This window comes from Trichomycterus rosablanca, chromosome 4 (genome assembly GCF_030014385.1).
Source record: "Trichomycterus rosablanca isolate fTriRos1 chromosome 4, fTriRos1.hap1, whole genome shotgun sequence".
NCBI lineage: Eukaryota > Metazoa > Chordata > Actinopteri > Siluriformes > Trichomycteridae > Trichomycterus > Trichomycterus rosablanca.
Genome location: NC_085991.1, coordinates 7977943 through 7992760, shown reverse-complemented (window position 1 = coordinate 7992760; position 14818 = coordinate 7977943). Strand labels below are relative to the sequence as shown.

General features: G+C 41.8%; 1 protein-coding gene across 4 annotated transcripts in view; it reads right to left on the bottom strand.

The window, feature by feature from the left end:
• The window catches only part of astn1 (astrotactin 1), a 427949-nt gene that overhangs the window by 32302 nt on the left and 380829 nt on the right, over nt 1–14818 (bottom strand). For all 4 annotated transcript variants that reach the window (XM_062993914.1, XM_062993915.1, XM_062993916.1 and 1 more), the window contains 3 exons: nt 14192–14460; nt 10387–10520; nt 10073–10224 (listed from right to left, as the gene is read on the bottom strand). In XM_062993914.1, coding sequence (XP_062849984.1) covers nt 10073–10224; nt 10387–10520; nt 14192–14460 — 555 coding nt within the window. The remainder of the gene's footprint in view (nt 1–10072; nt 10225–10386; nt 10521–14191; nt 14461–14818) is intronic.

Genomic DNA, 14818 nt, shown 5'->3' with positions numbered 1-14818 from the left:
TGGTATGGGGCTGTGTCAGTGCCCTTGGGAAAGGTCATTTACACTTCTGTGATGCAGCATTAATGCAGAAAAGTACATTGAGATCTTAGAGCAACATGTGCTGCCTTCAAGATGTCATCTTTTCCAGAGACGTCCATGCATTTTTCAACAAGACAATGCAAAACCACATGCTGCACACATTACAAAGGCATGAAAAATACGACAACGACGACCCCGTCTCCTCGGTGCCAAAACGTCTTTTAAGTGTGGTGAAAAGGAATGGCAACATTACAAAGTGGTAAATGCTTTACTGTCCCAACTTTTTTTGGAATGTGTTGCAGGCCTGAAATGGAGGAATGGATGTTTATTAATAAATGAAATGAAGTTGAGCAGACTTATTGCTCATATTATTATAATGATTTAGGGTTGTAGATTTACGACGATTTACAAACCAGTTTTTGTTTTACCTTTGCTTTACCTTTACTGGTATATGACCAGTGTGTTTAATGGCTCAAACACACATGGATGTACGAGTGTATATAAGTGAGTCACGCCAGCTTCCGCGCAGCACCTGCCCCAACACCTAAACAGATGAGATAATTGGTCTGGAAAAGTGGCTCGGCTTAGACATTCCTCAGCAGTGAAGCAGCGTCTTCCCCCTTTCCCCCTGCAAGGTCCTTGAGAAAGAGCTACGTCATGGCCCTTTACAGGTTAAACGTCAGGCTTCCAGGATGCATGGGTAATCTGCTCGTATCCTGTATGTCACACCCAAGTCACCCCTTGGGTTGACTCTGTTCCTGTGTGATCACAGCCTGACGGGGGCTAGCAGGGGAAAGCTGCTTGTTTTTGTAGCCTATGAGATCAAAAGCAGATTTCCCACACGGCCCTCAAAGATACTAAGATCCTATGATGTCACATCGTGTGCATCGGGTGCCTGAATCCCATCAAGTGCAGATTAGCGCGCAAATAGCGGCCGTCGAAAAAACTTCTGCAATATTGCTTCCATCTTCTTCAATTTTCAACATTCTTCAAGGTCTAAGCAGGAGGAATGCCTTCACGTTGTTTTGCTTTGAGACTCAGAAGAGACGACTGAGCATTTGCCAAACACGCACATATATCTGCATCACCGTCTAGTCTGATCCCAGGGTCGTCGAGCTGATTCCATGGTAACGCAAATATTATGCAATGAGCAAAGGTGTGGCCGAGAGACCCTGTTAAATACAACCCCAAATCAGAAAAAGTTGGGACAGCATGGAAAATTAAAATAATAAAAAAAAAAACACTGAGTTTGTTACATTTACTTTGACTTTTATTTGATTGCAGACAGGATGAACCTGAGATATTTCATGTTTTATCTGCTCAACTTCATTTCATTTATTAATAAACAGCCATTCCTGCATTTCAGACCTTTGTAATGTTGCCATTCCTTTTCACCACACTTAAAAGACGTTTTGGCACCGAGGATACCAAGCGATTTAGTGTTTCAGCTTTTATTTTGTCTCATTCTTCCTGCAAACACGTCTTAAGATGTACAACAGTACGGGGTCGTTGTCGCATTTTTCCTTTCAAAATTCTCCACACGTTCTCTATTGGGGACAGATCATGACTGCAGGCAGGCCAGTCCGGTACCTGGACCCTCTTCTTCCGCAGCCATGCCGCAGCATGTGGTTTTGCATTGTCTTGTTGAAAAATGCATGGACGTCCCTGGAAAAGATGACGTCTTGAATGCAGCATATGTTGCTCTACTGTAAGTTCTCAATGTACTTTTCTGCATTATTGCTGCATCACAGAAGTGTAAATGACCTTTGCCAAGGGCACTGACACCGCCCCATACCATGACAGACCCTGGCTTTTGGACTTGTTACTGATAACAGTCTGGATGGTCCTTTTCATCTCTGGTCCGGAGCACACGGCGTCCATTTTTTCCAAAAAAGACCTGGAATGCTGATTCATCTGACCACAATACACATTTCCACTGTGTGATGGTCCATCCTAGATGCCTTCGAGCCCAGAGAAGTCGACACCGCTTCTGTACATGGTTAACATAAGGCTTCTTTTTTGCACAGTAAAGTTTTAAGTGGCATTTGTACATGTAACTCTGTATTGTAGTGCTTGACAAAGGTTTGCCAAAGTAATCCCTCACCCATGTGGTTATATCAGCTATTGTTGGGTGGTGGTTCTTGATGCAGTGCCATCTGAGGGATGGAAGATCACAGGCGTTCAGGTTAAGCTTGCGCCCTTGGCCTTTACGCACCGAAATTCCTCCTGATTCCTTGAATGGTTTAATGATATTATGCACTGTAGAGGGAGAAATATGCCAATCCCTTCCAATCTTTCTTTGAGGTTCATTGTTTTTAAACATTTACATAATTTTCTCACACATTTGTTGACAAACTGGAGATCCTCTGATCATCTTTGCTCATCAAAGACTCAGCTTTTCCTGGATGCTGCTTTTGTACCAAACCATGATTACAATCACCTAGTTACTTAGTTTTTTCACCTCATTACTAGCCCTAAATTGCCCCCGTCCCAAGTTTTTCGGAATGTGTTGCAGGCCTGAAATGCAGGAATGGATATTTATTAACAAATGAAATTAAATTGGGCAGATATAACATGAAATATCTTAAGTTCTAACTGTCTGCAATCAAACAAAAGTCAAAGTAAATGTAAGTTACACTGCATTTTTATTTTATTTGCATTTTCCATACTGTCTCAATTTTTTTCTGATTTGGGTTTGTAGAAAGAATTGCATCTTTTTTTTGGCCCGTGGCTTGAATTTTAAGAGCAAAAAATAAAGATTATACCTAGGGAAGTTTGCAAAGATTAACAAATGACATGTAAAAAACAGAAAATAATAATAATAATACAGCAAAAATGGTTAAGAATGTGAGTCACCCAAAAAATCAGACCCACTGTGTCCGTGACAAGAATAAAACCGTGGTAAAACAAACAGTACGAGCAAAGATGGCTCACCACTTGGTTAAAAACTGCAAAAGCAAATTCCAACATGTTTTCCACACATAACTGTGAATAATGTATAGATTTTACCATCTACAGACCATAACATTAGTGAAAGTCTTGTGACCATTTAAAGCCTAGTTTCTAGTTTCAGTTAGATCTCCAAACTAAGGGTCGAGCTCAAGCTTGCTTACCTTTAAGGAAGCTTATGCTCAAAATTTGGAGTGGGCAAATTTCATGCTGTTCTTTAATGGTCAGGACCCCCACAGGACCACTACAGAGCAGGTATTATTTAGATGCAGTGCTGATGGAGTTTTTAAACACCTCACTGTCACTGCTGGACTGAGAATAGTCCTCCAACCAAAAATATCCAGCCAACAGCGCCCCGTGGGCAGCGTCCTGTGACCACTGATGAAGGTCTAGAAGATGACCAACTCAAACAGCAGCAATAGATGAGTGATAGCTAGTTTTAAAGAAGTGGCTTAAACGTTAGTGACTTATCTTTTTAACACAATAAAGAATTAACAAAAAAAATAAGTCTGTATTTAATTAAAGAACAAATACAACACACAAACCACTAACGTCTAACACTATTGAGCTCATGCCATTGTAACCCTTCATTTATCATATTTCACAACACCACATTTGGGCTTAATAGAACATGGTGTTCTTTTCTTTTTAACAGCTCTTATGTCTGAGATCCAACTTGGATGGGCAACCATAGAACTAGGGAGTGGGAAGCAACAAACGTTCCTTTAAAGTCAACAAGACAGATGGACCGAAGACAGGGGAGGCATCCAGATGAGAGGGGGGCCAAAGGCATTCCCACTTCCAAAATATTATGATGTAGGCCTGCTAATGTTATAAAAAATCAGGGTAAAAATATACCACTGTGATTTACTACAAATCAATACTTACAACTGATGAGTGGTTGCTTCTGTGCAGCTAAGCCTACTGTAAACCTCAGGTCTTCACACAGCAGGTAAAATATACACTAAATCACCAAATATACGAGGGATCTTCAACACGTTTCTGCACTTTTATATTTTGGTTAGAAACAATGAGGGTGGGAGGAGTAGTAATTGGTCGTGTCTGAGAGACTGAGAGAGAGAGAGAGAGAGAGAGAGAGAGAGCTTATAGTCCGGATTTAGTGCCATCTGATTTCCACCTTTTTGGACGATTAAAGAAGCTTTAAGGGGAAGAAGATTTTTATGTGGTGATGATGTGAAAGCAGCGGTGCATCAGTGGCTACGCACTCCACCAAACACATTTTTTGCTGATGTAAATTGTTTTTGAAATTCTTAATAAATAGAGTTTAAAATAGTGCAAAAACTTTTTGAAGAACCTTCACATGTAAACATCCCATCACTGGGATCAGGTGTTTCAGCCACACCCATTAGTAACTGAAGCTAAATGCTGATTATTGGTTGAAATAAAACTCTCTTTCATTACATTTTACATTTGGACACAGTAGGGCTGGACGATATGGCTAAAAAAGTCATATCTCGATATGCTTTTGAGAAGTGGTGATATACGATACGATATAATGTAAACTTAAAGTACAATGGCCGGCCACCGCCCGTATTTTACCTTATATTGTTTATAAGTCTTAAAAACACACAATATTGTAGTTCTGATCAATTCTGACTAATTACAGTGTTTATATTTTGTATTATTACAGGCTGTATTTGTATTCATATTGACAACATTTATATTAAACAAACCAGCAGAATCTCACAATCACATTTCTGCTCCGTTTTACTTTAAATAAATGAGCATCAACAAATCCCGGAAACGTTTAATATTTCATGCTTTGCTAAAATTGCAAAATGAAAGCGCAGTGTAAACAGCAGCACCGCGACCGAGATCAACCACACAACAGTATAAAATCATAACCGCAGCTTACCTTGGAGGCCATCTTGTATATTTCCAGAATATTTCCAGAATATATAAATCCATATTTAACTGTGTTTATCCACCTAACTAATGAAAACCATAATTTAACCTAATTTATTCTCTAAGCTGTCGCGGTTGAAAGCTGAAACTGGTAATTCGTTCACTTATCTGTCAATTATACAGCAACCAATGAGGACAGAGATTCCGCCCAAAATTTTAATTCGGAAGCTCTGATTGGTTTATACATCTGAATCTCATGAACCGGAGTTGTTTTGCCCACAGAGTCAGCAACACGAATGAATCTTTAACACAGATAAGAGCACAGTTTTCTGATTCGATTCCAATTAATAATTCGTCCGAAAAGAGTCGTTTCATTGTTAGGTTTGGCGTGTTCGTTCACTGACACAGTTTTTGGCCTCACATCATTCTCGGACTCACGCGGGTGCTTTTGCTTTAGGTGGTAAAATAATTTTGATGTTTTGCCACCTTTTGTCGTTACAGTATTTTCGCACGTTTTGCAAATTACAGTAGTTTGTTTGGAGTCTGACCTTCTGTATCCGAAAAACTTCCACACTTCGCCATTATTTCACTGTCACGCGCTTGAGAGCGAGTGACGCACGTTTGCTAACAATATCGCGATATGGCAAAAATCATATCAAGTTTACAACTATACCGGTATTATCGAGAACGATATTATATCGCCCACCCCTAGGACACAGTAATAGATAAGGTTGTCGCTAATTGTCCTGTGGATGATGTACATTCTTCTTAACTAAACCTGGTCCATCAAAATGGCAAATTTGTCCATTTGTGAGCAAAGTGTAATGTAAAGGTCGTGCAAATACACACATTTTAGAGAGGTCAGTAATTTTGTCATGTGTTTACGAAGCATACTATTTAAAAAGAGTAAAAACTTAGATAAATAAATGCAATGATGTAGTTTAAACTGCTTGACAAATTCAGATTGTTTAGATTTTCTACTAATAGGGTGTAACCTTAAAACAACACCATTTAGACCTTCAGGCTTTATAGTAACAGCACTATCTAGTGGTCATAACCACTAAAATCAGTGGTTACAAAAAAAATATATACATTTTAAGAGGATTGTAAAAGTTAAATGCTTAGAAGTTCATTTGCATTTACATGTGTATACATCAGAGAGGAACCGTCAGGTCCCTATAGGCCCTCAGCAAGAGCCTAAGATATTAAAATAATAAATACTAAAAATAATATACTTAATAATATAATATAGTAAGTAATTCATTTTATATATACAGTGTATCACAAAAGTGAGTACACCCCTCACATTTCTGCAAATATTTTATTATATCTTTTCATGGGACAACACTATAGACATGAAACTTGGATATAACTTAGAGTAGTCAGTGTACAACTTGTATAGCAGTTTAGATTGACTGTCTTCTGAAAATAACTCAACACACAGCCATTAATGTCTAAATGGCTGGCAACATAAGTGAGTACACCCCACAGTGAACATGTCCAAATTGTGCCCAAAGTGTCAATATTTTGTGTGACCACCATTATTATCCAGCACTGCCTTAACCCTCCTGGGCATGGAATTCACCAGAGCTGCACAGGTTGCTACTGGAATCCTCTTCCACTCCTCCATGATGACATCACGGAGCTGGTGGATGTTAGACACCTTGAACTCCTCCACCTTCCACTTGAGGATGCGCCACAGGTGCTCAATTGGGTTTAGTCCATCACCTTTACCTTCAGCTTCCTCAGCAAGGCAGTTGTCATCTTGGAGGTTGTGTTTGGGGTCGTTATCCTGTTGGAAAACTGCCAGTTTTCGAAGGGAGGGGATCATGCTCTGTTTCAGAATGTCACAGTACATGTTGGAATTCATGTTTCCCTCAATGAACTGCAGCTCCCCAGTGCCAGCAACACTCATGCAGCCCAAGTCCATGATTCCTGAGCCAAACAAGTTTATCTTGGTCTCGTCAGACCACAGGGCATTCCAGTAATCCATGTTCTTGGACTGCTTGTCTTCATCAAACTGTTTGCGGGCTTTCTTGTGCGTCAGCTTCCTTCTGGGATGACGACCATGCAGACCGAGTTGATGCAGTGTGCGGCGTATGGTCTGAGCACTGACAGGCTGACCTCCCACGTCTTCAACCTCTGCAGCAATGCTGGCAGCACTCATGTGTCTATTTTTTAAAGCCAACCTCTGGATATGATGCCGAACACGTGGACTCAACTTCTTTGGTCGACCCTGGCGAAGCCTGTTCCGAGTGGAACCTGTCCTGGAAAACCGCTGTATGACCTTGGCCACCTTGCTGTAGCTCAGTTTCAGGGTGTTAGCAATCTTCTTATAGCCCAGGCCATCTTTGTGGAGAGCAACAATTCTATTTCTCACATCCTCAGAGAGTTCTTTGCCATGAGGTGCCATGTTGAATATCCAGTGGCCAGTATGAGAGAATTGTACCCAAAACACCAAATGTAACAGCCCTGCTCCCCATTTACACCTGAGACCTTGACACATGACACCAGGGAGGGACAACGACACATTTGGGCACAATTTGGACATGTTCACTGTGGGGTGTACTCACTTATGTTGCCAGCTATTTAGACATTAATGGCTGTGTGTTGAGTTATTTTCAGAAGACAGTAAATCTACACTGCTATACAAGCTGTACACTGACTACTCTAAGTTATATCCAAGTTTCATGTCTATAGTGTTGTCCCATGAAAAGATATAATAAAATATTTGCAGAAATGTGAGGGGTGTACTCACTTTTGTGATACACTGTACATACAGTGTATCACAAAAGTGAGTACACCCCTCACATTTCTGCAGATATTTAAGTATATCTTTTCATGAGACAACACTGACAAAATGACACTTTGACACAATGAAAAGTAGTCTGTGTGCAGCTTATATAACAGTGTAAATTTATTCTTCCCTCAAAATAACTCAATATACAGCCATTAATGTCTAAACCACCGGCAACAAAAGTGAGTACACCCCTAAGAGACTACACCCCTAAATGTCCAAATTGAGCACTGCTTGTCATTTTCCCTCCAAAATGTCATGTGACTCGTTAGTGTTACTAGGTCTCAGGTGTGCATAGGGAGCAGGTGTGTTCAATTTAGTAGTACAGCTCTCACACTCTCTCATACTGGTCACTGAAAGTTCCAACATGGCACCTCATGGCAAAGAACTCTCTGAGGATCTTAAAAGATGAATTGTTGCGCTACATGAAGATGGCCAAGGCTACAAGAAGATTGCCAACACCCTGAAACTGAGCTGCAGCACAGTGGCCAAGATCATCCAGCGTTTTAAAAGAGCAGGGTCCACTCAGAACAGACCTCGCGTTGGTCGTCCAAAGAAGCTGAGTGCACGTGCTCAGCGTCACATTCAACTGCTGTCTTTGAAAGATAGGCGCAGGAGTGCTGTCAGCATTGCTGCAGAGATTGAAAAGGTGGGGGGTCAGCCTGTCAGTGCTCAGACCATACGCCGCACACTACATCAAATTGGTCTGCATGGCTGTCACCCCAGAAGGAAGCCTCTTCTGAAGTCTCTACACAAGAAAGCCCGCAAACAGTTTGCTGAAAACATGTCAACAAAGGACATGGATTACTGGAATCATGTCCTATGGTCTGATGAGACCAAGATTAATTTGTTTGGTTCAGATGGTCTCAAGCATGTGTGGCTGCAATCAGGTGAGGAGTACAAAGATAAGTCTGTCATGCCTACAGTCAAGCATGGTGGTGGGAATGCCATGGTCTGGGGCTGCATGAGTGCAGCAGGTGTTGGGGAGTTACATTTCATTGAGGGACACATGAACTCCAATATGTACTGTGAAATACTGAAGCAGAGCATGATCCCCTCCCTCCAGAAACTGGGTCGCAGGGCAGTGTTCCAGCATGATAATGACCCCAAACACACCTCTAAGACGACCACTGCTTTATTGAAGAGGCTGAGGGTAAAGGTGATGGACTGGCCAAGCATGTCTCCAGACCTAAACCCAATAGAACATCTTTGGGGCATCCTCAAGCGGAAGGTGGAGGAGCGCAAAGTCTCGAATATCCGCCAGCTCCGTGATGTCGTCATGGAGGAGTGGAAAAGCATTCCAGTGGCAACCTGTAAAGCTCTGGTAAACTCCATGCCCAGGAGAGTTAAGGCAGTTCTGGGAAATAATGGTGGCCACACAAAATATTGACACTTCAGGAACTTTCACTAAGGGGTGTACTCACTTTTGTTGCTGGTGGTTTAGACATTAATGGCTGTATATTGAGTTATTTTGAGGGAAGAATAAATTTACACTGTTATATAAGCTGCACACAGACTACTTTTCATTGTGTCAAAGTGTCATTTTGTCAGTGTTGTCCATTGAAAAGATATACTTAAATATCTGCAGAAATGTGAGGGGTGTACTCACTTTTGTGATACACTGTACACCAATCAGCCATAACATTACAACCACCTAAGCTCTACTTACTATATAGAAGCACTTCGTAGTTCTAAAATTACTGATTGTAGTCCATCTGTTTCTCTGCATGCTTTGTTAGCCCCCTTTCATGCTGTTCTTCAATGGTCAGGACCCCCACAGGACCACCACAGAGCAGGTATTATTTGGGTGGTGGATCATTCTCAGCACTGCAGTGACACTGACATGGTGGTGGTGTTTTAGTGTGTGTTGTGCTGGTATGAGTGGATCAGACACAGCAGTGCTGATGGAGTTTTTAAACACCTCAATGTCCCTGCTGGATTGAGAATAGTCCACCAACCAAAAATATCCAGCCAACAGCGCCCCATGGGCAGCGTCCTGTGACCACTGATGAAGGTCTAGAAGATGACCAACTCGAACAGCAGGAATAGATGAGCTCTGACTTTACATCTACAAGGTGGACCAACTAGGTAGGAGTGTCTAATAGAGATGGACAGTGACTGGACATGGTATTTAAAAGCTCCAGCAGCACTGCTGTGTCTGATCCACTCATACCAGCACAACACACACTAACACACCACCACCATGTCAGTGTCACTGCAGTGCTGAGAATGATCCACCACCTAAATAATATCTGCTCTGTAGTGGTCCTGTGGGGGTCCTGACCATTGAAGAACAGCATGGAAGGGGGCTAACAAAGCATACAGAGAAACAGATGGACTACAGTCAGTAATTGTAGAACTACAAAGTGCTCCTATATGGTAAGTGGATTGTGGAGTGTAGTTAGTAGTAATAAAAATCATATAAGTGATTACATGCTTTACCTGTCTCGACTTTGGTGTGGTCGGTTCTCTCTGTTATTTTCTCCTGGCTGATAAGATAATCAACAATGCGCACTCCAATTGGTGGCTCTGTATGATTCCATTCCACAATGACCAGTGAGTTGCTGGGTTCATACGCCTGAGAGAGTCTGAGCCTGAACATAGAGCATATAAGATCATTTGTTTAATATAATATATCATTAATATTGTCATGAGCAATCTTAACATGATTTAAGGTGCAGCTATATCACTGATCAGAGCTTAATAAACAACAGACTCTTGTGTTCCATTACACTAGCTGCTTTTCTGTATCTTACATGGCCTGGGGAAGCGGCGCACAAGTCGGCAGTCCGTCGGTACCGAAGGCATTTGAATCACAGCGGCACCAGTCATCGATGACGTCACCTTTTCCCGAGCACCACAACATGCTCATCATGGCCTCCTGCAGAGCCTGTCATTGCCAACGACAATGTGAAAGAGAGGTGTGAAAGTCACATGCCAGAATTGTTTGTATCTTACTCTGGTATTAAAGTAGCATTACATTCATGGTGATGGCTAGAAGTACAATATGGAATTATAAAGGATAATAATTATTATTAGTAGCTTATATTCAGGTATATATACAGTGTATCACAAAAGTGAGTACACCCCTCACATTTCTGCAAATAATTTATTATATCTTTTCATGGGACAACACTATAGACATGAAACTTGGATATAACTTAGAGTAGTCAGTGTACAACTTGTATAGCAGTGTAGATTTACTGTCTTCTGAAAATAACTCAACACACAGCCATTAATGTCTAAATGGCTGGCAACATAAGTGAGTACACCCCACAGTGAACATGTCCAAATTGTGCCCAAAGTGTCAATATTTTGGGTGACCACCATTATTATCCAGCACTGCCTTAACCCTCCTGGGCATGGAATTCACCAGAGCTGCACAGGTTGCTACTGGAATCCTCTTCCACTCCTCCATGATGACATCACGGAGCTGGTGGATGTTACCTTGAACTCCTCCACCTTCCACTTGAGGATGCGCCACAGGTGCTCAATTGGGTTTAGTCCATCACCTTTACCTTCAGCTTCCTCAGCAAGGCAGTTGTCATCTTGGAGGTTGTGTTTGGGGTCGTTATCCTGTTGGAAAACTGCCATGAGGCCCAGTTTTCGAAGGGAGGGGATCATGCTCTGTTTCAGAATGTCACAGTACATATTGGAATTCATGTTTCCCTCAATGAACCGCAGCTCCCCAGTGCCAGCAACACTCATGCAGCCCAAGACCATGATGCTACCACCACCATGCTTGACTGTAGGCAAGATACAGTTGTCTTGGTACTTCTCACCAGGGCGCCGCCACACATGCTGGACACCATCTGAGCCAAACAAGTTTATCTTGGTCTCGTCAGACCACAGGGCATTCCAGTAATCCATGTTCTTGGACTGCTTGTCTTCAGCAAACTGTTTGCGGGCTTTCTTGTGCGTCAGCTTCCTTCTGGGATGACGACCATGCAGACCGAGTTGATGCAGTGAGCGGCGTATGGTCTGAGCACTGACAGGCTGACCTCCCACGTCTTCAACCTCTGCAGCAATGCTGGCAGCACTCATGTGTCTATTTTTTAAAGCCGACCTCTGGATATGACGCCGAACACGTGGACTCAACTTCTTTGGTCGACCCTGGCGAAGCCTGTTCCGAGTGGAACCTGTCCTGGAAAACCGCTGTATGACCTTGGCCACCATGCTGTAGCTCAGTTTCAGGGTGTTAGCAATCTTCTTATAGCCCAGGCCATCTTTGTGGAGAGCAACAATTCTATTTCTCACATCCTCAGAGAGTTCTTTGCCATGAGGTGCCATGTTGAATATCCAGTGGCCAGTATGAGAGAATTGTACCCAAAACACCAAATTTAACAGCCCTGCTCCCCATTTACACCTGGGACCTTGACACATGACACCAGGGAGGGACAACGACACATTTGGGCACAATTTGGACATGTTCACTGTGGGGTGTACTCACTTATGTTGCCAGCTATTTAGACATTAATGGCTGTGTGTTGAGTTATTTTCAGAAGACAGTAAATCTACACTGCTATACAAGTTGTACACTGACTACTCTAAGTTATATCCAAGTTTCATGTCTATAGTGTTGTCCCATGAAAAGATATAATGAAATATTTGCAGAAATGTGAAAGGTGTACTCACTTTTGTGATACACTGTATATATATATTAATTATGGCTGTCGTCAATTGCGTTAATTAAAAAAATTAATAGAGAATAACATTTTTAATCAAACGATTTTTGGGCTATGTTTGTACCATTTTAAACACACGTCACTGTGGTAATTTGTGCTGCTTTAACACAGCAACATTGTGTTTATACTGTATAGCGATAACACAGGTCTTTTACCCATTTGCGGTCGTGAGTTACAAAGTACTGGAGCTGCTCCTGCTACATATTGCGAAATATAGCGTGTTTTTAAATAATAATTTTTGTTTTCAAAAAAGATAATCTCCAGACAAATTACAGTTATTAATTGATGCTTCAATATCATCTTGGATCAGAGCACGCATTTGTCTCGTCAGTTGTCTGAGCGCATGAAAACTCGTTACAGGCTAAATGAGCTCAGACTCAGTCTTTATTTCAACTTTATTTTAGAGGAATTTGGATGGAAAGCGCATGAACTAAACACGTCGTGGGAACATTACAAACACTGGTGTTAAATGGATGGCAATGGACTGTATACGCTTTAACATAGTGAACGATGTGGGTCTACATGACGTTATACGTGTCGCACCTAGAAATGGTTCATTGTAAAACCCTGAGCGCCTGTTTTCAGTTCCTCGCTTTTGCCACATAATGTTCTTGCAAAAAAAATGTGCATAACTGTTCAAATTTTGCTTAGTTATTTTTGCAGTCGATTAATCGCGATTAATCTCGGTTAAAAATGTAATTGTGTGACAGCCCTAATATGTATATATATATATATACTGATAGACCCCACAAGTAGGTGATTATTAATGAGCTGCCTTGCTGCCTACCTGGGCAGCTGCCTAAATAAAGAGGATTCTAATAAGACATTGAACTTATAAGGTAGATTATTTATATGCACTACTTAGACAACGATTACGATGATTACGTCACTGCGGTTTTCGCTTACTAAGCTAACACAGTTAGCCTCAGGCCATTCAAACCATGCCAGCAAACATCTCCCTACGTGTACTGAAAACGGTTAAAATGTCACTGACGAGCAGTGATGGCATAGTTACCTTTAAAAAGTAACTTAGTTACTTTATTGATTACTTGATTTTAAAAGTAACTTAGTTACTTTATTGATTACTTGATTTTAAAAGTAACTAAGTTAGATTACAAGTTACTTTATTAGTTACATTCAGCAGCTGCCGTAATGCAACTGGAGCTGCGTAGGCGATTGAAGCGGAATAAGAAACAAGAAAGACGCGGAAAACTAAGTCCTCTGTTCACAAGTGTGAGTAAGATAAATAAAATAAAAATTTTTGAGACAAATAAATAACTAAAAGACGATAAATATCCAAAATTTTGGCGAGTGGGGTTTGTAATGAGTCTGTAACTATGGTGATATTACGTCATCACGTCCCCACGTGTAGTACGTAGCGGTGTTGTGTGCATACTGCATACTTCTGTACTGAAAGTATGTACTTCTTTACCGGCCGAGTAGTGCATACTTCCTCCAATCTAGTGCATACTCTGTAAGTATGCGATTCCGGACGCAGCTCGTGACTTAATTGTCGCATAGGCCAGAGTTGCACTTGCACACGTCACTCCCCGAGTTGCAAAAATAGTAACGCACAGTAACTTGGATAAGTAACGTTAATCTGATTACTGGATTGGAAATAGTAACGCGTTAGATTACTTGTTACTGAAAATGCTGACGAGCCCGAATTTGCCAATAAATGACACTTGTACACCTATATACATTTATAAAGAACTTGTGTAAGAAAAGTTGTGCCACACTGAATGCTGGGATTGCCTTCACCCCTTCATCGGATGCTTCCTCATTATTCAGTCAGTTTTGGCAGCATTTTAAGGTATCAAAGAATTTAGACAGCATGTAGGATGACATAGGTTTTCAGACCTATACAAACACACACCTGGTAGGTTTCGTTGTTGTTGACCAGCTCGTAGATCGGTGCTGTCTTGGTGATCTGGAGCAGTACAGGCTCTGCGGGCCGTGGTGTCCCAGGACTCATATGGCATAGATGGCATGAGGGTGGGCACTGTCCCTGGCTGCTGCAGTCCATGCGCACTCCCGCTGCCAGGCGCTTAGAACCCGAGTCCAGCAGGCTGGCGATATAGGCTGGGTAGGTGAGAGCACGTGCTTCCTTATCCCTCTCCTCCGACTCATCCGATGGAGAGTTACCTAAAACAGTGAGATGGTGTGAGACATGTGAAGAACATGCTAAACTCTATAGCAAGAGAAAAACTGACATGGGTTTATGGTTCTGCCTAGTGAAAAGCTCACACCACAACCATTTCCCTTAACTGTCCTCCATCAGGGTGAAGTGCTTCTCGCCTTTGGGAACAAGAGACAAATAAAGGAGGAAAAACTCCACGCTTCAGTCCCCCAGGCGCTGTGCTCTGTAAATAAGCGCAGCCGACTAAACCCCCCATCAATTCCTCCGGACACCACAGAGAGGAAAGAAAGTAAAAAAAGAGAGCGGGTTCCATCTCCTCCAGCCTCCTGCCTGAAATCACCCACCTCTGACAAGCTTTTTTAA